Consider the following 25,429-nt stretch of genomic DNA (forward strand, 5'->3'; position numbering starts at 1 on the left):
AAGGCACTAGATGGTACTTTAATGCACATGAAGAATACAGAGCACTGGTAAAGGTAAATGCATAGATAAATATAAAAATCAGTACAGTGTATTTTTGTTGTAACTCTTTTCTCCTATCTGTTTTAAAATACAACTCCATAAGTCAAGAACAATAAAACTGTTAATAGGCTTATAAAAAGATATAATTTAATAATAGTAACACAAAAGGGGAAGAGGAAAAGGAATATATTGGAGGTAAGTTTCTATATATTGTTGAAAATTTCAAGTTAGTGTTAATCTGTAAATTAAGATTCTAATAGTAATTCCTAGGACAACCACTAAGAAAATAACTTTCCCAAAAATATAGTAAAAGAAAAAGAATTAAAATGGCACACTAGAATATATCTTTTTAATACAAAAGAAGGTATTAATAGAGAACTAGAGGAACAAAAACTTATGATATATAGAAAACAAATTGTTAAATGGCAGATGAAGAGTCTACCTTATCAGTAATGACATTAAATGTAAATGTATTAAACATTCCTATTAAGTGCAGAAATTGGCAGAATGGTGGTGGTAGGGAACATGATCCAACCATGTGCTACCTATAAGACAAACACTTTAGATTTAAAGACACAAATAGGTTCGAAATAAACAGATGGAAAAAGAGATACCATGCAAACAGTAGTCAAAGGAGAGCTGGAGTGGCAAATATCGTATGAAATAGACCTGAAGACAAAAATTGTTACTGGGCATAATACATGTTGTATTTATAATGATCACAAGACTAGTTTTTTAGGAAGATATAGAAAATTGAACAGTAACATTGGGGGGTGTTAATAACCTATTTTGATATGGATAAAACAATTAGGAGAAGTATCATCAAGGAAATTGAAAAGTTGACCAATACAGTGGTACCTTGACACATGAGCACTTTAAATCACAAGCAATTTGAGAGACGAGCAGTCACTTGCAGGATTTTTTGCTTTAAGTCACAAGTGGATATTTGAATCATGAGCTTCTACCACCCTCCACTAGATGGCCTGCAAACGTTCTGAAAGAGAGGAAGAAACAAACTTCCATGGAAAGGTTTTTGTTGAAATGGCCTCTAATTGAAAGCGAGGAAAGTGTAGTGAAAAAGCCAAAAGTCAGTGAAGAAAATGATGATGATTAGGCAAAGTAAAAAAATAGCAATTAAGTTTAGCGATAAAGTTACATATCATATGTAGTGTGTAAGTTCAATTTTGCATTAAATGTAGCATTAAGTGTGTAGAGAGTAAGTTATGTTAAGCAAAAGCACACAAAATGAAAACCCTCTCTGCCAGCATTTTCACCCGACCTTGAAGGTAAATATACTTTATAAACCAGTTTATTTCTTTACATTCTCTTTTATTGTGTGTGTGTGTATATGTATTTGTTATTTATAAAGTACATTTTCTTATTTAAAAGCATATAAAACAAAATATCCATATGGTTTTTGGGGGCCAGAACAGATTAATTGCATCCCCATTAATTTAAATGGGGAAATTTTTTTTTTTTTTTTTTATAATTTTATTTTTTTAATGGGGTGACATCAATAAATCAGGATACATATATTCAAAGATAACAAGTCCAGGTTATCTTGTCGTTCAATTATGTTGCATACCCACCACCCAAAGTCAGATTGTCCTCTGTCACCTTCTATCTTGTTTTCTTTGTGCCCCTCCCCACCCCCTATCCCTCTCCCATTCCCCCCCCCCCCGTAACCACCACACTCTTGTCAATGTCTCTTAGTTTCAGTATTATGTCCCACCTACGTATGGAATAATACAGTTCCTGGTTTTTTCTGATTTACTTATTTCGCTTCGTATCATGTTATCAAGATCCCACCATTTTGCTGTAAATGTTCCGATGTCATCATTTCTTATGGCTGAGTAGTATTCCATAGTGTATATGTGCCACATCTTCTTTATCCAGTCATCTATTGATGGGCTTTTTGGTTGTTTCCATGTCCTGGCCACTGTGAACAATGCTGCAATAAACATGGGGCTGCATGTGTCTTTACGTATCAATGTTTCTGAGTTTTGGGGATATATACCCAGTAGAGGGATTGCTGGGTCATAAGGTAGTTCTATTTGCAGTTTTTTGAGGAACCACCATACTTTCTTCCATAATGGTTGTACTACTTTACATTCCCACCAACAGTGTATGAGGGTTCCTTTTTCTCCACAGCCTCTCCAACATTTGCTATTACCTGACTTGCTAATAACAGCTAATCGAACAGGTGTGAGGTGGTATCTCATTGCCGTTTTGATTTGCATTTCTCTAATAGCTAAAGAAGATGAGCATCTTTTCATATATCTGTTGGCCATTTGTATTTCTTCCTGGGAGAAGTGTCTATTCATATCCTCTTCCCATTTTCTTATTGGATTGTTTGTTTGTTTGTTGTTGAGTTTTATGAGTTCTTTGTATATTTTGGATATTAGGCCCTTATCTGAGCTGTTGTTTGAAAATATCATTTCCCATTTAGTTGGCTTTCTGTTTATTTTGCTATCAGTTTCTCTTGCTGAGCAAAAACTTCTTAGTCTGATGTAGTCCCATTCATTAATTTTTGCCTTCACTTCTCTTGCCATTGGAGTCAAATTCATAAAATGCTCTTTAAAACCCAGGTCCATGAGTTGAGTACCTATGTCTTCTTCGATGTACTTAATTGTTTCAGGTCTTATGTTTAGATCTTTGATCCATTTTGAGTTAATTTTTGTACAGGGAGAGAGACTGTAGTCCAGTTTCATTCTTTTGCATGTGGCTTTCCAGTTTTCCCAGCACCATTTATTGAAGAGGCTTTCTTTTCTCCATTGTGTGTTGTTGGCCCCTTTATCAAAAATTATTTGACTATATATATGTGGTTTTATTTCTGGACTTTCTATTCTGTTCCATTGGTCTGAGTGTCTATTTTTCTGCCAATACCATGCTGTTTTGATTGTTGTGGCCCTATAATAGAGTTTGAAGTCAGGTATTATTATGCCCCCAGCTTCATTCTTTTTCTTTAGGATTGCTTTGGCTATTCGGGGTTTTTTATAGTTCCATATAAATCTGATGATTTTTTGCTCTATTTCTTTAAAAAACGTCATTGGAAGTTTGATGGGAATTGCATTAAATTTGTATATTGCTTTGGGTAATATAGCCATCTTGATTATATTTATTCTTCCTAGCCAAGAACAAGGTATATTCTTCCATCTCATTATATCTTTTTCGATTTCCCTTAACAATGGTTTATAGTTTTCATTATATAAGTCCTTTACATTCTTTGTTATGTTTATTCCTAAGTATTTTATTTTTTTTGTTGCAATCGTGAAGGGGATTATTCTTTTGAGTTCCTTCTCAGTTGTTTCATTGTTGGCATATAGAAAGGCTATTGACTTCTGTATGTTAATTTTGTATCCTGCGACCTTACTGTATTGGTTTATTGTTTCTAGTAGTCTTTTTGTGGATTCTTTGGGGTTTTCGATGTATAGGATCATATCATCTGCAAAAAGTGATACCTTTACTTCTTCTTTTCCGATATGGATGCCTTTTATTTCTTTGTCTTGTCTGATTGCTGTGGCGAGAACCTCTAGTACCACATTAAATAAGAGTGGAGAGAGTGGACAACCCTGTCTTGTTCCTGATTTAAGGGGGAAAGCCTTCAGTTTAGTGCCATTTAATATGATGTTAGCTGATGGTTTATCATATATGGCCTTTATCATGTTGAGATATTTTCCTTCTATACCCATTTTGTTGAGAGTCTTAAACATAAAATTGTGTTGTATTTTATCAAAAGCCTTTTCTGCATCTATTGATAAGATCATGTGGTTTTTGTTCTTTGTTTTGTTGATATGGTGTATTACGTTAACCGTTTTACGTATGTTGAACCATCCTTGAGATTCTGGGATGAATCCCACTTGATCATGATGTATTATTTTTTTAATATGTTGTTGTATTCGATTTGCTAGTATTTTGTTTAGTATTTTAGCATCTGTATTCATTAGAGATATTGGTCTGTAGTTTTCTTTTTTTGTGCCATCCTTGCCTGGTTTTGGGATGAGGGTTATGTTGGCCTCATAAAATGTGTTTGGAAGTATTGCTTCTTCTTCAATTTTTTGGAAGACTTTGAGTAGAATAGGAACCAAGTCTTCTTTGAATGTTTGATAAAATTCGCTGGTATAGCCGTCAGGGCCTGGACTTTTATTTTTGGGGAGGTTTTTAATGGTTTTTTCTATTTCTTCTCTACTGATAGGTCTGTTTAGGCTTTCTGCTTCTTCTTGACTCAGTCTAGGAAGGTTGTATTTTTCTAGGAATTTATCCATTTCTTCTAGGTTGTTGAATTTAGTGGCATAAAGTTTTTCATAGTATTCTACAATAATTCTTTGTATATCTACAGTGTCCGTGGTGATTTCTCCTCTTTCATTTTGGATTTTGTTTATATGAGTTCTTTCTCTTTTTTCCTTGGTAAGTCTTGCCAAGGGTTTGTCAATTTTGTTGATCTTTTCAAAGAACCAGCTCCTTGTTCTATTAATTTTTTCTATAGTTTTTCTGTTCTCTATTTCATTTATTTCTGCTCTGATTTTTATTATCTCCTTTCTTCGGCTGGTTTTGGGTTGTCTTTGTTCTTCTTTTTCTAGTTCCTTAAGGTGGGAAGTTAAGTGGTTCACTTGGGCTCTCTCTTGTTTGTTCATATATGCCTGAAGCGATATGAACTTCCATCTTATCACTGCTTTTGCTGCATCCCATAGATTCTGATATGTCGTATTGTCATTTTCATTAGTCTGTATATATCTTTTGATCTCTGCACTTATTTCTTCTTTGACCCATTCATTTTTTAAAAGTAAATGGGGAAATTTGATTTGACACATGAGCAAATTGAGTCATAAGCTTGGCCATGAAACGAATTAAACTCATGTGTCAAGGTACCACTGTCTGTAAACCAGCTAAACCTATGAGACATTTATAGCAGTGTTTTTCACTGTCAGTCCACCAGAAATTTCATGGTGGTCAATGAAAGTGTTAACCACCCTGATGTTGTATGAATATAGACCCTTGATGGACTAGTGCTGGTCCATGTAAAAGTTAACCACCCGATGTTTTATGAAGATTATAGACCCTTGATGGGCTGGTGCTGGTCCATATAAGAGTTAACCACCCCGGTGTTGTATGAAGATTGTAGACCCAGTGGTTATAGACTGTAATCTTCAACATCAGGGTGGTTAACTCTTTGCAGACCAGCACAAAATTTCTGGTGGACTGGTGGTTGAAAACCACTAATCTATAGAACATTCCTCTCAACAACAGTAGGCTACACAATCTTCTCAAGGGAACATGAAACATTCTCCAGAACAGACCATATTCTAGGCCAGGGGTTGTCAAACTTTTTATAAAAACCGCCCACTTTTGCAGTGCTGGTCAACGTCCCTACTGCCCACTAGTGGGCATTTCAGCTTTCATGGTGGGCGGTAGCAGAACAACCAAACAGCGCCAAGATTGGCCCACCATGAAAGCTGGACCGCCCACTAGTGGGCAGTAGGGACCAGGTTGACCAGCACTGCAAGGTGGGTGGTTTTTAGAAAAAGTTTGATGACCCCTGTTCTAGGCCATAAAACAAACCTCAATAAATTTAAAAGTAATGAAATATACAAAATATGCTCTCCCAAAATAGTGAAATAAAAATAGAAGACAATAACAGAAGGGTATTTGGGGAATTCATGGATATGTGGATACTCTCCTAAATAACCAATGGATCAAAGAACAAAGTTCTTTGAAATTAAAGAAAATGAAACATACATCAAAAGCATAAGGGGTACAGGTAAAGCAGTGTTTAGAGCATCATATACAACTATACATGCTTACATTAAAATAGAAGAAAGATCCTAAATTAATAAACTAAACTTTACCTTAGGAAACTAGAAAAAGAACAAAGCAAGTGGAAGGAAGGAAATAAAGATTACAGGAGAAATAAAGTAGAGAATAGTAAAACAACCAAGAAAAATTAACAAAACCAAAGTTAACCCTTTTGAAAAGATCAACAAATTTGATAAAGCATTAGACCAGTGGTGGTCAACCTGGTCCCTACCGCCCACTAGTGGATGTTCCAGCTTTCATGGTGGGCAGTAGCGGAGCAACCAAAGTGTAAATAAAAAGATAGGTTTAACTATAGTAAGTTGTTTTATAAAGATTTATTCTGCCAGACTTAGCGAAAATCCAACATAAAGTACTTGGTAAGTAATTATTATTATATGCTTTAACTTGCTAAAAAAAAAAATAACTTGCTGTAACTCTGCTTTATAAATTTTATAAAGTAAAGTTACTTCCCTACTTTATTAATCACCACTACTGTGGAATTGGTGGGTAGTTAGAAAATTTTACTACTAACAGAGATACAAAAATGAGCGGTAGGTATAAAAAGGTTGACTACCCCTGCTTTAGACCATAAATAAAAGAGAGAAGACTCAAGAACTATATCATTGGTTTTAGAAATATATCACTGAAATTTATTTGACCCATTTATAATGTGGCTTCTAGAAAATTTCAAATCACATATGTGGCCCACACTTATATAATGCATTTTATTTCTGTTTAACAACACAGTTCTGGACCCAGGGCCTTCCGGTTCCAGACGATCTGGATCTTATTTCTGCCTTGTAAGACTAGATGATTGAAGGGTGAGGGCAGAGCTTGGGACTGATGGACTGGCATGGAGAAGGAAGTAGGCAGGGGAAGGGGAAGAGAAAGGGATTTGAAGGCAGTCTTTCTATGAGGGCAGGAGTGTTGTTTAATTCACAACTATATTCTCAGTGCAAAAAATAGTGCCTAAATTAGTAAGAGAAAATTGGTAATATAAAAAGATTTGATAAAAGAGTGGTGTTATTACTAAATTGTTATTTGTTTAGCACCAGATATTTCCTAGGTCCTGCTGTGGGTTGATAGAATCTAACCAATGAGAAGGCAGTTTATTTAGGAAGGAAAGACATGGCAGTTGCTGGTCATCCAACCATAAGATGAGTGTAAAAGGTGCTGTAGAGCAGGGGTCTCAAACTCAACTCAGCATGTGGGCCGCAGAGCAAGATCACAGCCGTTTGGCGGGCCGCACTAGGTCTACAAAAGGCAACTGTTACGCAACACTTTTCAGTGTCACAAAACGACCAGAAACTGTAGTTCGCATCACAACTGCTGTTAACTAAGCAAATATCTAGCTAGGATGCTAGAGAAATGAAAAATACAAGTAGGCCCCTAGGCTTACTTAATTTTATCCAAAATATTTTGAACTTCGTGGATTAGTCTGCGGGCCACACAAAATTGTTTGGCGGGCCGCGAGTTTGAGACCCCTGCTGTAGAGGAAAGACTAAGGGCACCCAGAGAGTGGTAGTTGCCATCTGACAGGTTTTTAATTGTGCAAGGCAAAATCTTTGCCTAATTGTTTTTTTGTTTGTTTGTTTGTTTTGTGTGTGTGTGTGTGTATTTTTCTGAAGCTGGAAACGGGGAGAGACAGACAGAGTCCCGCATGCGTCATCCACCAGGGGTGACGCTCTGCCCACCAGGGGGCGATGCTCTGTCCCTCCAGGGCGTCGCTCTGTTGCCACCAGAGCCACTCTAGTGCCTGGGGCAGAGGCCAAGGGGCCATCCCCAGCGCCCGGGCCATCTTTGCTCCAATGGAGCCTTGGCTTCGGGAGGGGAAGAGAGAGACAGAGAGGAAGGAGAGGGGGAGGGGTGGAGAAGTAGATGGGCGCTTCTCCTGTGTGCCCTGGCCGGGAATCGAACCCGGGACTTCTGCACGTCAGGCCGACGCTCTACCACTGAGCCAACTGGCCAGGGCCCCTAATTGTTTTTTATATTTAGGAAAATATGCTTGAAGTCTGCACTTTATGTAAAATCACCTGATTTTCAAATATTGGCACCTATCTCAAAGTTTCAAAAAGTGCGTATCAGCCCTTCTGTGGACTGAGTTTGGCTCAGGAACAAAACAAATGCATAATTCCGTTTACTCCTTAACCATCAAAGCAAAGAACTTAACCAAGCTAGGCACAGGGAGCCTTCCCAGACTTCCTCGTGTATGCTTGCATCCTCTGTCAAGGTCTCCTATCCCATGTATTTCTTCCTCACAGCAGTTGTTACATTTGCAGTCTACATTCATGTGATTATTTGAATCAGTATTTGTCTCTACCACAGAACATCCCCAAACTCCTCATGAATAAGGGCTGGATCTGTATTTGCTAAATCAGTAATTAACAAATGAATAAAGTGGGCAGGAGAGATTAATTTGGAAATGCATTCTACTGTAAAAGAGAGGCAAAAACAAGCAGAGGAATTCTGTGAAAGATTCAGTCCCACAGCAAGGTCTTGTCGGCACAGTGAGAAAAATGACTTTTCCCCCCTACTAAGTAGACATTTCAGTCTTATCTACACTAACATATCTCAAAGCTTATTTCAGGGAACACTGGCATTTTGCAATAGAACACATTAATGTCAGTATTTATTAATACTTAGTAATTCCAAAGGTCTTATAATTTGACGTTTTAAGCTATAGCTAATCCTCTGGATTTACTGCTCTTCCTGGGAAAAATGGAAACACTGCTTTCCTTGTGTAGTTATTAAACGTATCTTTTTAGACTTGGCATTTGCAAATTTTAATTATTTTAAGTTCTGGAGGACTAGGAATGCTGAAGGAGAACTAGCAAGGATCACTAGAACTAAAGTGTTCTACTGAAGTAAAAAAAAGGAAACAGAAAAATCAATAATTTACCAATTTAAAGTTAAAAGATTTACAGTAGTACTGAAATAAAATAAAGGGTGTATGCGAAGAAGAAAGAAGTCCCCTTTCTGTGCCTTAAGATGAAGATTATGTGATACTGGAAAAGTGAGAAGCAGCGAGGGAGAGGAGAGAAAGCCGTAGCCTGTGTTCGTTTCTTGTGAAAGTTGTTAACAGTGCTAAACTTCGTGCTTACATTTTTATAAGTTGCAGAAATGAAAGTCTTAAAAGATTCTTAAAATTGAGTCTGTATGGTTCATTTGTGTAACATTTTCAAGATGACAATTACAGAGATGGAGAACAGACTGGTGTTTGCCAGGGGTGAGAGAAGGGGCAGAGGGCCTCTGTCCATTCTCACTTTGCTCATCTTGAAGCTCTGTATTCGTGAGCATGAACATTTAGGATTATGAAATGACCTTCTTCATCCCTGTAAATAATCTTTGTTATTTACAGAACCATTTCATCTCTCTTTTAATTACTGTTAGCATGATAAGCATACTATGACTTTTTCCTTTAATCTACTGTGTCTTTATATATCTTTAAAGTGTGTTTCTTATAGGCAGAATATACAGGGTGGGGCAAAAGTAGGTGTACAGTTGTGAGTACATGAAACAGTTTATTCTTGTATTATTATTTATTAATCATTGTGTTGCCTTTCATACAAACAACTCTAAACAACTTGCCCCACCCTGTAGTTTTATTTACTTTTTTATCCAGTCTGACAGTCACTGCAGTTGAACCGGTGAACAGCCATTTACATTGAATGTGCTTGTTGACATGGTTAGGTTTGAGTCTGTCATCTTGCTGGTTGTTTCCATTTGTCTCATCAATTCTTTGTTCTTCTGTTGTCCCCTTTCTGCTACCTTTTGGTTTATGATTCTACTTTACCTCTTTTGTTACCTTATTAGTGACAGCATTTTTTGTTTTGTAATTTTAGTGGCTGCTGTAGGGTTTGTTGTACACATTTAAATCATCCACTTAAGTGATATTCTACCACTTCACATTTGCCTAAGAAACTGACAATGGTATGCTTTCATTTCTCTCCTCCTGGCCTTTATGCTGCTGTTGTCATACATTTCCTTTATGCATATGCTATAAACCCTGCACTAAATTACTGTTATTTTTGTTTAGTCAGTGATTTAAATAATAATAAAATTATTTTTTATTTATCGCTGCAGTCACCATTACTGTTGTTGGTCATTCCTTTGTTGAGATTCATATTTTCATCTGGTGTCTTATTTTGTCTGCCACTCCTTATGGCATGGGTCTGTTGGCGATTATTGTTTTCCGCTCTTGTATGTATGAAAAAGTCTATTTATCACCTTCATTTTTCAAGGATATTTTCTCTGTGTTTATCATGTTTTCTTTAGTACTTTACAGATGTTTTTCCATAGTTTTCTGGCTTGCACTGTTTCCAACAAGAAATTTATTGTCATTTTTAGTGTCTCGGTACATAATGTCTTTTTTCTTCTCTGCTTTTAAGATTTCCTCTTCATTACTGGTTTTGAACTATTTTTTATGTATGGTTTTATTCTTTTTTTCTTTGAGTTTATTAAACTTTTTTGGAATTGTGAGTTTATAGCTTTCATCAAATTTGAAAATATTCAACCATACTTTCTTTAAATATTTTTTCTGTCCCTGCCCCTGCCTTTTAGAAGCTCTAGTTACATATCTATTATTAGGATGCTTGTCCCAGAGTTAACTGATTTTTTTTATTATTTTTAATTTAAATGTGTTTTTATTTTAGAGAGTTTCTATTGCAGTCTTTAAATTCATTAATCTTTTCTTCTGCCATTAATCTCATCCCAACTTGGGTCTTTTGAAAAAATGCTCTGTTTCTACTTAACTTTTTGTATGTGAGGAACACTCTTTTTAATGCTCTTATCTGTTTGTTGTAAGATATGTGTTTCATATTAATACCAATTTCTCAATAATATACTTATTTTTCCTATTATAGGCCATCTTTTTCTGCTTCTTTAACTGCCTAGTAATATTTGATTATAAGCCAGACATTGTGACTTTTCCTTTTTTGGCTGATGAATATTTCTGTATTCCTATAAATAATCTTGAACTTCACTCTGGGATACAGTGAAGGGCCTTGGAAACAGTTTGATCCTTTTAGGTTTTTTCACTTGTAAAGTTAGTTCAGGGGAACCAGGGCAGCTTTTAATCTACAGTTATTTGTTCCCTACTGCTGAGGGAAGACCCTTTGATTACTCTATCCAGTGCCCTCTGAATTGTGAGGTTTTTCCATTCTGTCTGGGAATAGACCAGATTTAAGGCCCTGAGTGAGTGTGAGGTACTGTTCCATCTAACCTGTTCAGATGATTTTTCTCCTAGCCCTCAGATAGTTACATCATATGCATTCACTGACTGACCGGTGCCCTTTGCAGACCTCTGAGGTTTTCTTTCTTTGTTAACTCTCTCATTTTCTGTTTACTGACCTGAGAACTATAGCTGTGGTGTCTCCAGCACCCTCAGCTTCCTCTGTTCAACTCCGGGGATCTTCCAGGCTTACTTCAGTTCTCCCAGTCTGCTCCATGGTCTGGAAACTCTCAAGGCAGTAAACTGGGGTGATCCCAGGGCTCACCTTGTTTCCCATCTCTCAGAGATCACCGTTCTGCTTGGCTCAGCCTCCATTGTCTTAGAAATAGTTGTTTTGGGCCCTGGCCGGTTGGCTCAGTGGTAGAGCGTCGGCCTGGCGTGCAGAAGTCCCGGGTTCGATTCCCGGCCAGGGCACACAGTAGAAGCGCCCATCTGCTTCTCCACCCCTTCCCCTCTCCTTCCTTTCTGTCTCTTTCTTCCCCTCCCGCAGCAAAGCTCCATTGGAGCAAAGATGACCCGGGCGCTGGGGATGGCTCCTTGGCCTCTGCCCCAGACGCTGGAGTGGCTCTGGTCGCAACAGAGCGACGCCCTGGAGGGGCAGAGCATCGCCCCCTGGTGGGCAGAGCTTCGCCCCTGGTGGGTGTTCCGGGTGGATCCCGGTCGGGCGCATACGGGAGTCTGTCTGACTGTCTCTCCCCGTTTCCAGCTTTGGAAAAATACAAAAAAAAAAAAAAAAGAAATAGTTGTTTTGTATATTTTTGTCTTTTTAGGGGTTACACCAGGTGAGAGGGTAATTGAGTTTCTATTGTTCCACTTGATTGCAAGTAGGAATCTTAAAATTAGGGTATTTTTCTTTATATATTTAATGTCACTATTACTTTCAGGAAAAAAAAGTTGTATTTTAACCATTCATGAGGAAGCTGATTTCTAAACATGCTTACTATATATAAGTTTATGAAGATCTGAAGTGGGGTAAAGGGAGCAGGGACCATAAAAAATAAAAGTGACTGAAAGTTCCCTTCTTTCCTTGAAGCTTTCTGTTTTGCCCTTTGGTAGGTTGTTGTTCTTCCTTATTAAAAGCCCTCTGGTTCCTTCAGGAGAGAGAGCTCTTTCAATGAGTTCCATGAATATGCCATTCAAAATGTATAGAGGATGTTAAAAATAACATTGTCATGGTCTTGATTTTTAAGCTATATGATTAAAACTTTGACAGTGAAATATTATAGAAGAAATAATAATGAGGGGACCTACCTCTCATGGTATTAAAATGTATTTTGAAGCTATGATAATTAAAATATTAAAGTACTAATGTTAATATAGACACAAATTAATGGATTAAAATAGAATGTCTATTGACAGACTTATAAATGTATTTTAAACATTGAGCATTAAGAAATTATTTTAATGATGGATCATTCAGTAGGTGGTGTTGATACAATTGGACAACCCATTGTCAAATAATTAAAGTTGAACCTCCTCCCCATATTTTATACCCACATATATGTCAGATAGGTTACAGATATAAGGAAGAAAATATAATCTAGAGAAAGAGAAGGTCTTTCTAAGTATGACACAAATAATTCATATTTTTACTGTATAAAAACTACTCATAAAGTAGTAAAAGAAAGATGAATACCCCCCTTGAAAAATGGGCAGAGGACAAGGCTATGTAATTACAATTAGGGGCAAAAAATATAAATGTTCAGGAAATATTTATTTTTAAGGGATTCTATTTCATAATAATAACAATAAAATAATAATACTAGTAATTAAAACTAGATCATGTTTCTGTTTGTCCGATATGTTAAGAACTTTCAGAAGATTAGCTAATTTAATTCTTTGAAAGGCAAGTATATATATTTTTATCATTTTATTGATGTGACAACTGAGACAGGACAAGAAGAATCTTGCCCAAGATGACAAAACTATCAAGTAGTTGAGCCCAGGTTATAATTCAAGCCATCTGACTTCAAGTCCTGTTTCTCATCATTTCTCAAAGAAGTAAATTAAAATGGCCTAAAAGCCTCCTGCACTTGACAGAGAAATTGATAATTTGCTCAAGGTCACACAGCAACTAAGCAGTAGAATTGAATTGAAATTTTTAGGAAGAAAAATCATGTAAATAGAAGAAAATCAGGGTAAAGTATATTAGAAGAGCAATAAAGTAAATGTCTTAATTTTACAAACTCACTATTTCTTTTCAGAATATTTAAAAGATGCTTCAAAGAAGATGAAAAGTGGGCTTATGTTTGTAAAATTGGTTAATCCATGTTCAGGTAAGCTCTCTTTCTCTCCCATCCTCACTTCTCCCCTCCCCTCCGATAATAGTAATGACTTTTTTTTTAATGTAACTGGAATGGTTTTTGAATGTTGTGGCTATAAAGTGTGTATGTACTTATTTTCCTTTGTATGCTCTAACTGAATAGTTTTTAAATGTAAAGTGGCATTGCAGGGTGACAGAAGTAAGTTAATGGTATTACTAGTCTTCTCAGATGATTCGCTGGACCTAGGTAGACATTTGTTATTCATTCTTATAATTTCAGTCCATAGACCTATTCATTCTTCAGAAATGATGGCAAAACAAAGTGACATGTTTGATTTCTCTCTGAAAACAGAATAATTTTCTCTTCTTAAGCCAACTTTTCTTAGAATACTTAGCCTCCTGTACAGTAATAAACCATCATCCAGGGCTAAAAAAAAAGGCTTTTTACCTGACATGCCAAGATCAGGCATGGTTTTGTTTTTGGGTGTACCTTGTAGCTGACCAGAAAGTAGCATATCTTTTTCCTGTCAAGGGGTGATTTATTTTTGTATTAAAAACATTGTATATTAAAGAGATACATATTTTATCAGAAGTAAAATATTTCAATGTATTTTCCATTTTTGTCTTTTAATTTTTAGGCAAAAATATTAAAATATACCATAAATAGGTAGTAATATTAATGATATTATTTATCTCTATATGGAATTGTTTTTCCATTAACTTATTTTATAAGATTTATGTTAAAAGATTATTATTAATTTTATAAGGTTGTAGGTAGATACTGGCTACTTAGTAAATTAGCGCATTCTCCTGGCGACTGTAATACTGAAGAGTAAAAGCAAGGGAAGCCAGTGGGTGTGCCTTATTGTTGTTGGAAAACTATAAAATAGAAGCAGCAAGAGAAAAATAGTTTTGGCTTCCTCCAGTTTTCTTTTTTCAATATGAAATTAAGTATAATTTGTCCACAACATTATCTGGAGCTCATTCTTATGCATAAGACTAGGTTGAGGTGAGAAATATTTTTTGAAGAGAAGTTTTAGATAGCAGCAAAAGTTCTAAAGCCTTTACACAAGTAAAGGTATAAAAATGTCGGGCTTCTTATAAAATTTCTTTTTTATCTAAATGTCCATAGACCACAGAACTTTGAACAAATGTTTGTATTTGCTACACTGACAATGGAAAAAATAAAAGGCCAATATTGCTGTGCATTTATTCTGTTCCAAGTATTGTTTTAAGAAGTTTGCATGTATTCTCTTTCTAATCCTTATAAAAACCCAGTGAGGTATGTTCATGATTGCTCCCATTTCACTGATATGGAAACAGAAGTGCAGAAAAGTTCACATAACTTCTCCAAAGGCACATACCTAGCATGTGGTAGAGATAGATTCGAAGTCCTTGATTTCTCTGTGTATAGAAGAAAATGTCATGCGTTAAAGGGCCCTTGCCTTTCTCACTCAGGAGCTGGCCTTCATAGTCTACAGGCTCAGTCCTTATCTTGGGGTGGGGGAGGGGTGGCATGCAGCCATCCTGGGTTCTGGGACAAACTTGCCAGCTCAGCTCATCTGGCTGAATCATTAGGTTTGGGTGGTTTAAGAAAGGCTTTTTCCTCTTGGTCTGATGGTGGATTCAATAAGAGGCTTTGTAATAGTTAAGTAATTTGCCTTTTATTATTTATTGGTTTAAGTTCAGTGAAGATTATAGAACTGGAAAACAAGCATCTGTATATAATAGCTATAAGCTTTCCTTGGAGTCAGTTTGTTTAGAATGTATATCTATGTATGTTTATGTTTATATTAGGAACATTCCTCAGAACTATTGGATAGTCTTTTGATTTTGTGTGTGTGTGTGTGTGTGTGTGTGTGTGTGTGAAAACTTACAAATAAAAAACAGATTTCTCTTAACAGGGGAAGGAGCCCTTTACTTGCTCAATATGTGTCTACAGCAGCTGTTTGAAATAAAAGTTTTCAAGGAAAAACACCATTCTTGGTTTATAAATCAATCAGTTCAATCAGGTAAGTGACTAGTGTGTATATTCCATTAACTAAACAGCATGCTCCAGCTTCTCCATCCTTCACGGGCACATGGGTCTGCCCTCTTGGGTTGGAGTCTGGTCGATGTGCTTTTCTTCACTGGCGTCAGAGTAGAGTTAATCAGAAGAAAGGAAAGATAATTTGAGCAAGTTTATCTCAATACCTATGTATCTTAGATGGTAGGAAATTTTTACCTAACAACTTTAAAACCCTGACATCCTTTTCAAAAGGTAGAGGACTTTTGTACCAGGGAGTGCACTTTGTTTTGTCTAGAACAGGGGTTCCCAAACTTTTTACACAGGGGGCCAGTTCACTGTCCCTCAGACTGTTGGAGGGCCAGACTATAAAAAAAACTTGAACAAATCCCTATGCACACTGCATATATCTTATTTTAAAGTAAAAAACAAAACGGGAACAAATACAATATTTAAAATAAAAAACAAGTAAATTTAAATCAACAAACTGACCAGTATTTCAATGGGAACTATGCTCCTCTCACTGACCACCAATGAAAGAGGTGCCCCTTCCGGAAGTGCTGCGGGGGCCGGATAAATGGCCTCAGGGGGCCGCAGTTTGGGGACCCTTGGTCTAGAAGCTCTTTGTTCTTCTATTAGCCACATTTGAGGATTTTCAAGTTTTACACATCTTATTTCCTTGAAAATGGATACTGACATAGCTTCTAAAAAAGAATAGAATATAACAGATTTTTTAATGCTTTGTTATATAAATTACTATTGCCATTTCCCCCCCTCCCCTGAACACACACCCTCAATACCAAAGTTCTAATTTTTTTCATGTTCCTTTCATTTGGAGTAGCGTTGACTCAGCAGGAAAAAGGGTACCTCACGTTTTTCTGATGGTTCTGTGAGGCAGGGGTGGGGTTGGGGATAGGGAGTTATAGGGTAGTTGACGCGCTCTGCATTCCCTCTGCCTGTCCGTACTGTTTCCAGAGAGCGCTGCTTTCTGTTGCCTGTGTATGAGGCTACTTTGTGCTAAGATAGAAAGGTCATTTTGCCTTTCTTCTAGAGCATTCCAGAAGAATAGTTTCATGCTGCTGATAAATTTCATATACCTATGTGTTTGAGAAGAATTAAAGTGCTTTTGAGTTGCCAAAATGCAGTGGTAGTCTATGCATACTCTGGTAGCTGGAACACAGGAATTCCCTTCTGGTGTTGCTGCTCTGCTTGTTCATTTGGCAGCATGTGAGAGTTCCAACGTGTGACATAAGACGTACACTTGCAGTTGGGTCTAGCTAGATAAGCACAGTAATATCCAGATGGAACTGGAAAATATCGATCGTCTCTCCTGGACTGAGTCAGTATCTGCCCCCCCCCCCCCCCTTAAGTAGAGTAGTTTTAGGTTCACAGCAAAAGTTCCTGCTTTTTTCATGATTGTCTTATTTTAAACTTAATCTTAAGGATCTGTTTTTAAGAATGGCTGCTAGGATTTTGTTTTCAAACCTACAAACCTATTCCTATTCCTATTCCTAATAGAATGGGTGCCTTATAAAAAATGAATCAGAGAATCTGATAGGTTGTTTTATAAACTTCTCTTCTTGCCTGACCTGTGGTGGCGCAGTGGATAAAGCATCGACCTGGAAATGCTGAGGTCGCCGGTTCGAAACCCTGGGCTTGCCTGGTCAAGGCACATATGGGAGTTGATGCTTCCTGCTCCTCCCCCCATCTCTCTCTCTCTCTTTCTCTCTCTCTCTCTCTCTCCTTTCTAAAATGAATAAATAAAATAAAAATAAATTTAAAAAAAAAATAAATAAACTTCTCTTCTACTTGGAAAAAATATACAACTAATATTATAATACGAAACTACTTCCTTAATTTATTTTTCTTACTATGAAATGGATTTATATATAATTCAGGGTTAGAATTTCTTAGCTCTATAGGTAGATTGCTCTACTAGAGAATAAAAGTAAGAACACATATTTCCTGAAAATAGTAAACATGGTGCTAAATGAATTATTGTTCCATTTGAAATACCTCTTCTGATTGATTTCTGTTGAAGAGGAGGTCTGGGAAGCTTGGAGGGGAATGTGATATAGGAAAGTAAAGCAGAGTGCAGTTAGGCTAGTTTGTTTGAATTGTCTTTTTCCTTTTAGCCTGGAAAGCACCATCACCTTTACAGCAGAGTGTCCAGTTTCTTATGTGCAGTCTTATTAGATAGACTTCTGCCCTCTTGCCTTTTTCTTTGGGGTTGGGGTTTGGGATAGGGCCTGGGGTGTCAAACAGTTTTCTGAGCTTTGAGTCACCAGTAATTCAAAGTTGTGAGCCCACGTACCATAGTAGGAGCTATGTGCCGAGAGAGTAATACTGCTTTCTCATGGCTTTGTCTTCAAAAACACAGGACATTCCATTTTACTGCAGTTTACAGATAGACTTACATAAGTTTCCTGTTTGCCTGGTTCACATTCTGTACATATTTTTCTCTGACCCTGTGTTTTGGGGGCAGTGGGGAGGACTTCTGTTAAAAATTATTTCTAAAGAGAAATGGAAAGTTAAAGATTAATTTCAGTGTCTGAGTCTTGACTGCACACAGGTATTTGAAGCTCTTTGGAGTAAAATCTTGACCACATTCTGCCTTTTGAGAGAATCACCTAGACCTTTGGGCCTGTCAGGAGAGCTTCTGTATTTGGAATTTCACATAGAGTTTTCAATGAATTCTTTCCACTTTGGGATTAGAATGAAATGCCTAAGTTTTCTGTTCAGACGTTAATTCTCTTTGTTCTCTTTCTACTCTGTAGGAGGTCTCCTTCACTTTGCCACACCCATGGACCCTTTATTTCTGCTCCTCCACTACCTTATAAAGGCTGACAAAGAGGTGAGTTTCCCAGTTTGGGATAATAACAGTGAGGAACCAGAATAGATTGTTTTATTGCTTGATCTCCTCTCTCTCCTTTTCATGATCCAAATATAGATTCCTCACAACTCAGAGTTAGATCGGTTGGTATAGAACACGTGTACCGTATGTGCCGGTGTGGACTAGTGAGACCTGAGAACCAGCACATGAACCTTGACCTGGCTTACCCGGGACTTCCAAGAGTCTCCTAACCCGCTGTGCTGTGCACTTTGCTTGTTTGACACAGCCTAGCAAGGAAAGGTGTTATCATTAAGTACTCATTAGCTTTGAAATGTAATACAAATGTTAAGAAATTGATTTCAGGTCTTAAGAGAAGAAAGAAGATACTATCGTTTCTCATTTTCTTATTTGGGAGAGATCGTGAAATAGGTAAACTAGGGATTGTCTAGTAAAAAGCTCATTAATGGGGAAGCTCTAGTTAAGACTTAAGGAATTCCAGATAGATAAAATTACCTTTATGATACGAAGACAAGGTTAATTAATAGTAATAGTTTTAGCCAGAGGGTCTGAAACATTTGGTCTCAGGATACCTCTACACTACTGAAAATTCTTAGATCCCATAGAGCTTTTTGTTCCTGTGAATCTTATCTATCAATATTTACTACATTAGAAATTAAGATTCAGAAATTTTTAAAAATAATTTTATTAATTTATTTTAAAATAAAAATAAACCCAGTACACATTAACATAAATAATACATTTTTAATTAAATAAACAGTAAAATTCAGTGATGAGTGTGGCACTGTTTTAGATTATTGTAAGTCTCTTTGATGTGTAGCTTAAGAGACAACAACAGGTCTCTCCTATCTGCCTCTGTGTTCAGTCTGCTTCCATACATTGTTGTGATGGACGTATATGAAGAATAGCCTGGCCCAGACGTGTAGTCAGAAAGGGAGGAGTAGTATGACAGCCTTTTCAGACAATTGTGGATATTCTTTGACACTACTCCAAAAGTCAACAAGGCATAGTTTCTTAACAGTTAGCTGCAATGTGGAATCTGAGACCCTGTCAATGAACTTTCCCTGCTCTGTTACATTAAAATCTGTTGTCCAGGCCCTGGCCGGTTGGCTCAGTGATAGAGCGTCGGCCTGGCGTGCAGGAGTCCCGGGTTCGGTTCCGGCCAGGGCACACAGGAGAAGCACCCATCTGCTTCTCCACCGCTCCACCCCTCCTTCCTCTCTGTCTCTCTCTTCCCCTCCCGCAGCCAAGGCTCCACTGGAGCAAAGTTGGCCCGGGCCCTGGGGATGGCTCTATGGCCTCTGCCTCAGGCACTAGAATGGCTCTGGTTACAACAGAGTGATGCCCCAGATGGGCAGAGCATCGCCCCCTGGTGGGCATGCCAGGTGGATCCTGGTCGGGCGCATGAGGGAGTCTGTCTGACTGCCTCCCTGTTTCCAACTTCAGAAAAATACAAAAAAAAAAAATCTGTCGTCTATTTTACACTGAGAATGGATCTTTCGCCCATACATAACTTTGGAAAGTATTGCATCACTGAATTATGTTGATTTTCCAAATGGTGACACATCTCATTTTACACACACACACATGCACACTCACTTTTGTTGATATCAGCACTGATCTTACCAGAAAACTCTTAACTATTGGGGAGCTGTCGTAATGGCAGAGGCAGATAGATATTCTAGATTTCTAATTTTTGCTTGAAAGTTAAAATTTTATCATTGACTACAAGTCTTGTCAGTCCCTTTGTGCTGTGACAGGTTCTGCCAGATACCCAAGTTTGAGTCACCATAGTTCATAGTGGGGTTCTGGGGTGTTTTAGGTAAAAATGGTATGCTTGAGAAGAGCAGCCGGTGCAGCTCTCTGCTAGCCCCGGGTGTTCCTTGAGACAGCCCTGCAGACGCACTTTCCCAACATTACTGTTATCACACAGAGCATTTAAAATTTAAGAGATTTGCACTTAAGATTCAAGAATTTAAATAAAAGTAATTGCTCCTACTTTTGATCAAGAATATGAGGGGCTTGTGGGCCCCCCGAAAAGATATTGGGGACTCCCAGGGATCTGCCAACCACAGTTTGAAAACCTTTAAACAACTTCAACAAATAATGTTATTTAAACTGCTTAGAAGAATCTGTTCTTTTGCATTCTACTGTTTGCATATAGTTTAAATGCTTACGGTTTTGTCTCATTTAATTCTTAGACCAAATTCCAAAACTTCTATTTTGTGGGACTGTCACTTTGAGTTTGCTATAAATATTGATATAATAAAACTGAATTAAAACTTTAAGTCATGCTTTCTCATAGTGCAGCTTAGCTTCTTTTATTTTTATCCTTTTCTATATCCTCTGTCCTTTTGTATGGGTTAGTGAAGTTTTATCCCTTAGTTTAATCATATTTCCCGTTATCTGGAAGCTACCCTGATAGTGTAATTTGAGCAGACCAGCAGTGAGGTTAGTGAGCCATGGATCTCTAATGAATGCAAATGGTCCATTCACCCCCAGGAAGGGCTGGCAGTGTTCAGGAAGGAGGTTGTAAACTTCAGTTGGTTCCCATTTGTTTTCTAGGCTACATTAACAGAAAGAAAGCCACGAACAAGCCTTAGTACCTGCGTTGATGAACATTTAAAGTCCCCCACCCTCATATATTTGGGAGCCTTTCCCTATTTTGCATTAAGACCACAATTGGTGGGTTAATCCTGACCCTGCCATTCTGGAATCTCTGGGGATGTTATGGCTCATTTGAATTGACAGATGCAGAATGAAGCAGAAATCCTGCTTAAGGTGGTGGTTGGCTTTCATTGTAAACCATCTTTCTCTTCTAAATACTAAAAATGCCCTTTAAAGTAAACAATGAGATATTTAGGTATTTCCTTCCCTATGTTTTAGACATGATGTTTTCCTATGTGGTTGAAAAAAAAATATTGGCTCACACTTTTTAACTGTTGACTTACTAATTTTTTTTTTTTTTATAGAGACAGGGAGTCAGAGAGAGGGACAGATAGGGACAGACAGACAGGAAGGGAGAGAGATGAGAAGCATCAATTTTTCTTTGCGGCACTTTAGTTGTTCACTGATTACTTTCTCACATGTGCCTTGATGGGGTAGGGGGGCTACAGCAGATCAAGTAACCCCTTGCTCAAACCAGTGACCTTGGGCCCAAGCTGATGAGCTTTGCTCAAACCAGATGAGTCCGCGCTCAAACTAGCAACCTTGGGGTCTCGAACCTGGGTTCTCCTTGTCCCAGTTCAACACTCTATCCACTGCGCCACCGCCTGGTCAGGCGACTACTCATTTTTAATTATAAGATTTATTTTAACATCAGAAGAAATAATTCTTTATTCTAGTTCTTCCAACTGTTATTAATTATATTAAAGCAAGTTGCTTATTGCATTTCCTTTTCATATATATATGATAAAAACAATGAAACATTAATTATGAAATTATATTATGACCAAATGCTCCATTATATATATGTACAATATTGTTTTAAAATAGTTATATATTTAAAATATTAGTTGATCATAGAAGACTATTAATTAAGGTAGAAATCTAAAAACAGTAAGACTTGGGAAATCTGTGAACTATTTTTACTGTCTGAGGGCAAAGAGAACATTTTAATTGAGGCATTTTTTGCCACTTGTTAAGCTAACAGACAGTATGACAAACTATCAGATATGCTACCAAATGAATGAGAAAATGACCCCCTTAAAACAAAGAAAGCTGTATTTTCAGAAAGAAAACTGATCAGACTCAGTTTTTTCTGTCTACAAATGGAATTGTCACTAACAGAAAAGTAGAGTGAGCCAGAAATGGCCACGGGCAAAACCATACAAAAGTCTGATAATCCCCAAGTCAGGAGACTAATAATTTAGACAAACTTCTCTGCATACCACTAGTAAAGTTAAGAAAAACTAAACCTATTTTTTATTTATTTTTTTTAAGTGAGAAGTCGGGGAGTGGGCAGAGATACAGACTCCCGTATGCACCCTGACTGGGATCTACCCAGCAAACACCTATGGGGCAATGCTCTGTCCGTCTGGAGTCGTTGCTTCATTGCTCAGCAACTGAGCTATTTTAGCACCTGAGGCGAGGCCATGAAGTCATTCTCAGCACCTGAGGCCAACTTGCTCCAACTGAGCCATGGCTACAGGAGGAGAAGAGAGAGATAGAAAGAGAGAAGCGAGAGGGGGAGGGGTGGAGAAGCAGATGGTCTTTTGTCCTGTGTGCCCTGACCAGGAATAGAACCCAGGATATCCACATGCCAAGTAGATGCTCTACCGCTGAGCCAGCTGGCCAGGGCTGTAAGAAAAATTAAACCTAATTGAGAAGAAAATGGTTCTGAATTTCTGTGTTTTGCATTCTGGCCCATTGGCCACCAGGCCAGATACACTTATCTAGCTGAGCCTGATTTAATGCCTGCAGCTTCACTGTACTTACCCCTCTAACTATCTTTTCTTTTATTATGGTCTAAATTTGTAAACACTGTCTGACCACTGACAGGAATAGGTTGACTTGGGGTATTTTTCTTTTGCTTGTGATGTTTAAGGCCCTGGAGAAGTGAGGATGGGTGGGGAAAGGCACACTCCGGCCTTGATCCAGGCTGATTCCTGGATGATTGTCAGGACTCCTGCTCTGTGACCTCAGCTGGTTCTTTTTCAAATGAATGGGTTGAACCCGCTCTAGGCAATCTCTGCCGTCTTTGCAAGCTTCCATACTTCTCCAGGATTTTGCCGCCCTCTTTTCCAGTGGTTGTACTAAGATTGGAACCCTCACAAGAGTTTCCTAAAGGGAAACTGAGAGTCTGTTCTGGAGCCTGTCCCAGGTTAGGGATTCCTTAGGTGGAAGAAGTGGCTTTGAACTTAGTTTGGAAGTCCAGCTACACAGTGATGTATCTTTTTTTTTTCTCTCTCTCTCTCTTTAAATGTGTGTTTGTTGACTGTCACGTTTGCATTCTAACTGACTAAAGTCTTTTTTCAGGGAAAGTTTCAGCCTCTAGATCAAGTTGTGGTGGATGACATGTTTCCAAATTGCATCTTGCTACTGAAATTTCTTGAACTTGAGAAGTTACTTCGACATGTGACAGAGGAAAAAGGTAAATATAGCCTTTGAAATCAGGCTGGTGGCTGCTAACAGGTGGGCGTCTGTCTGAGAATAGAGCTGCTTGAAGACCCACTGAATGTAATGCTATTCTGTGTGGATTGGAGCAGAAGATGTCATTCAAATTTTGCTCCCACTTGTCAATTCTAGTCCTCTGTTGCTTTGGATTGTTCAGTATTTGACCTTCCAACTGGTGAAATGTGGTGCCGTGTGTCCTAAGGGCCAGGTTTCACAAGGCTTGGGCCTTAGCTCTTCTTTGAATTAGCCCTTGACTTTTAACTGCTTTCTGCCTCATAGTTCTCATTTTTAATATTCCATAAAACCTATACCTCTGATTCAAGAAGCAGTTATTGAGCATCTATGTTGAGCACTGGTGGTAGGCTCTAGCGGTACTTGTAAGACATTATTCTTTCTCACTCAGCTTCGAGTCTGATAGGAGCAGATGACAAGTAGGGCAAACAGCAGGGACTAATGGAGGTGAACTCTGGGTTTTCTGGGGATGCACAGACTATGTTGGGTGGGAGTGCAGCTCAGTGTGTATTGTGCTGCTCTCAAAAGGGAAATGACCTCTAACCGGAGATCTGAAGGCTATGTCAGAGTAGCAGCATGACAGAGGCATGGATGTATGGAAAAGTCTGTCACATTCAAGCAATGCCAAAGAGCCCAGTGTGGCCAGAGTATAGCATGCCAGGGACGGATTGAAGTTGGTAAGGGAGAAATGGGGTGGGAATGCAGGGCAAGGGTTCAGGTGGTAAAGAGCATATGTTTGTCTGGACTTTACCGAATGGTCCTGGAGTGTCAGCGAAGATTTAAGCAGTGTGGATAATATTGGAGAAGCTGAGGCCAGATTCACAAAGATTGCAGCAGTGGTCTAAGCAGGAAATGATGGCACCTGACGCCAGGAGAGAGAGGAAACTAGAAGGAAGCAGCGATTTGGAGGTAGAACCAACCTCATTTGGTGATTAGATGGTAATCAAAGAGAAGAGGAGTCAGGATGACTTCTGGGTTTGCACCTTGACCAAGGGGTATGTAGTGGTAGCATCCCACAGTCAGAAGAGGTGGGGGGAGGAGCTGGCTGGGTGACAAACAGATGAATTTTGAGAGGAGGAAGGGAGGCAGTGTGTGTGGATGTGTTTTTACTAGTCAAAAGCACTATGCAAACTTAGTATCCATCTTTCAAGTAATCATCCAGCTAGTTTCAGGGTGCAAGCAGGGTGGGAATCCAAGCAATAAACTGATAAGTTGTTGTTATTGTTTGGTGTCACAGTCAGCTTGGCCAACGATTACACTTCGGGAACCAAAAAAAGTGATTCCAAGAAGTGTAAGCCTACAGTGGGAAAGGGGAGAACCTCACTGATTGCATTTTACATTTGAGGGGTCTACTAAATTCACACTTGGCTAGACTTAATGCTCCGTTTTGTACCTGAGGGGTATGTGGGGCCAAGGTTTTATCAAAGCAGTCCATTAAAGACATCCCCTAATGCTGAGCCCAGCGGGAGACAGCAGTCCTTCTCTGGTGACAAATGAGTAGCTCATAACCATTACTGAAAGCTAAGGTAATGGGGAAATAATTGCAATTCATTTTAATTTTGTCAAGTTAATACAGTTGAAAATGCAATTAACTCATTATTTAAAATTGTTACATTAGCTGTATAAGAACTATTAAACCCAAACCCAGAAACCCAGATTCAGAGCGGGTGTTCATGCATTGGCCTTTGTTCATGCACAGCTTACAGCCTGTGTTTCAGAACAAGAGCTTCCCCTCTCCAATTCCTTCCTTCTTGCATACCAACCCCCTGACCTCTTATTGAATCATCTGAGCTCCTGTCCTAATCTCTTTCACTTGAAAACATTGCCCAGCTTTTGGAAGTCCCGGACAAGAAGTGCGTGCACTACACTTACCTTGTTTGCCCAGCTCTGAGTAACCAGTTGTACACTTTGGAGCTTCCCACTGTTCTTGTACATAGAACCCACATAAAGAAAACTACCGTACAGATTTGTTTTGGGTCTGGAGACAAAGCAAGTAATGTGGGATTGCTTATGTATTTTGATGAAAAGGTTATTTCTCTTCTTTTTTTTTCTTGTTTTGATTTTGTTTCTAAACCTTCAATTATTTTGAGATTTATAGACCAAATCATTAGGGGAAGAATT

The 25,429-nt window shown here is 38.2% G+C and overlaps 1 protein-coding gene and 1 non-coding gene across 4 annotated transcripts in view; one reads left to right on the forward strand and one right to left on the reverse strand.

Moving 5' to 3' along the window:
- The window catches only part of RNASEH2B (ribonuclease H2 subunit B), a 73,449-nt gene that overhangs the window by 15,900 nt on the left and 32,120 nt on the right, over positions 1-25,429 (forward strand). For all 3 annotated transcript variants that reach the window (XM_066236026.1, XM_066236025.1, XM_066236024.1), the window contains exons 2-5: positions 13,267-13,338; positions 15,230-15,337; positions 18,108-18,184; positions 23,159-23,273. In XM_066236026.1, coding sequence (XP_066092123.1) covers positions 13,267-13,338; positions 15,230-15,337; positions 18,108-18,184; positions 23,159-23,273 — 372 coding nt within the window. The remainder of the gene's footprint in view (positions 1-13,266; positions 13,339-15,229; positions 15,338-18,107; positions 18,185-23,158; positions 23,274-25,429) is intronic.
- Positions 7,729-7,804, reverse strand: TRNAV-GAC (transfer RNA valine (anticodon GAC)). Its single transcript has one exon. It is a non-coding gene; the product is annotated as a tRNA-Val (tRNA).

Source organism: Saccopteryx bilineata, chromosome 6 (genome assembly GCF_036850765.1).
Source record: "Saccopteryx bilineata isolate mSacBil1 chromosome 6, mSacBil1_pri_phased_curated, whole genome shotgun sequence".
Lineage (NCBI taxonomy): Eukaryota > Metazoa > Chordata > Mammalia > Chiroptera > Emballonuridae > Saccopteryx > Saccopteryx bilineata.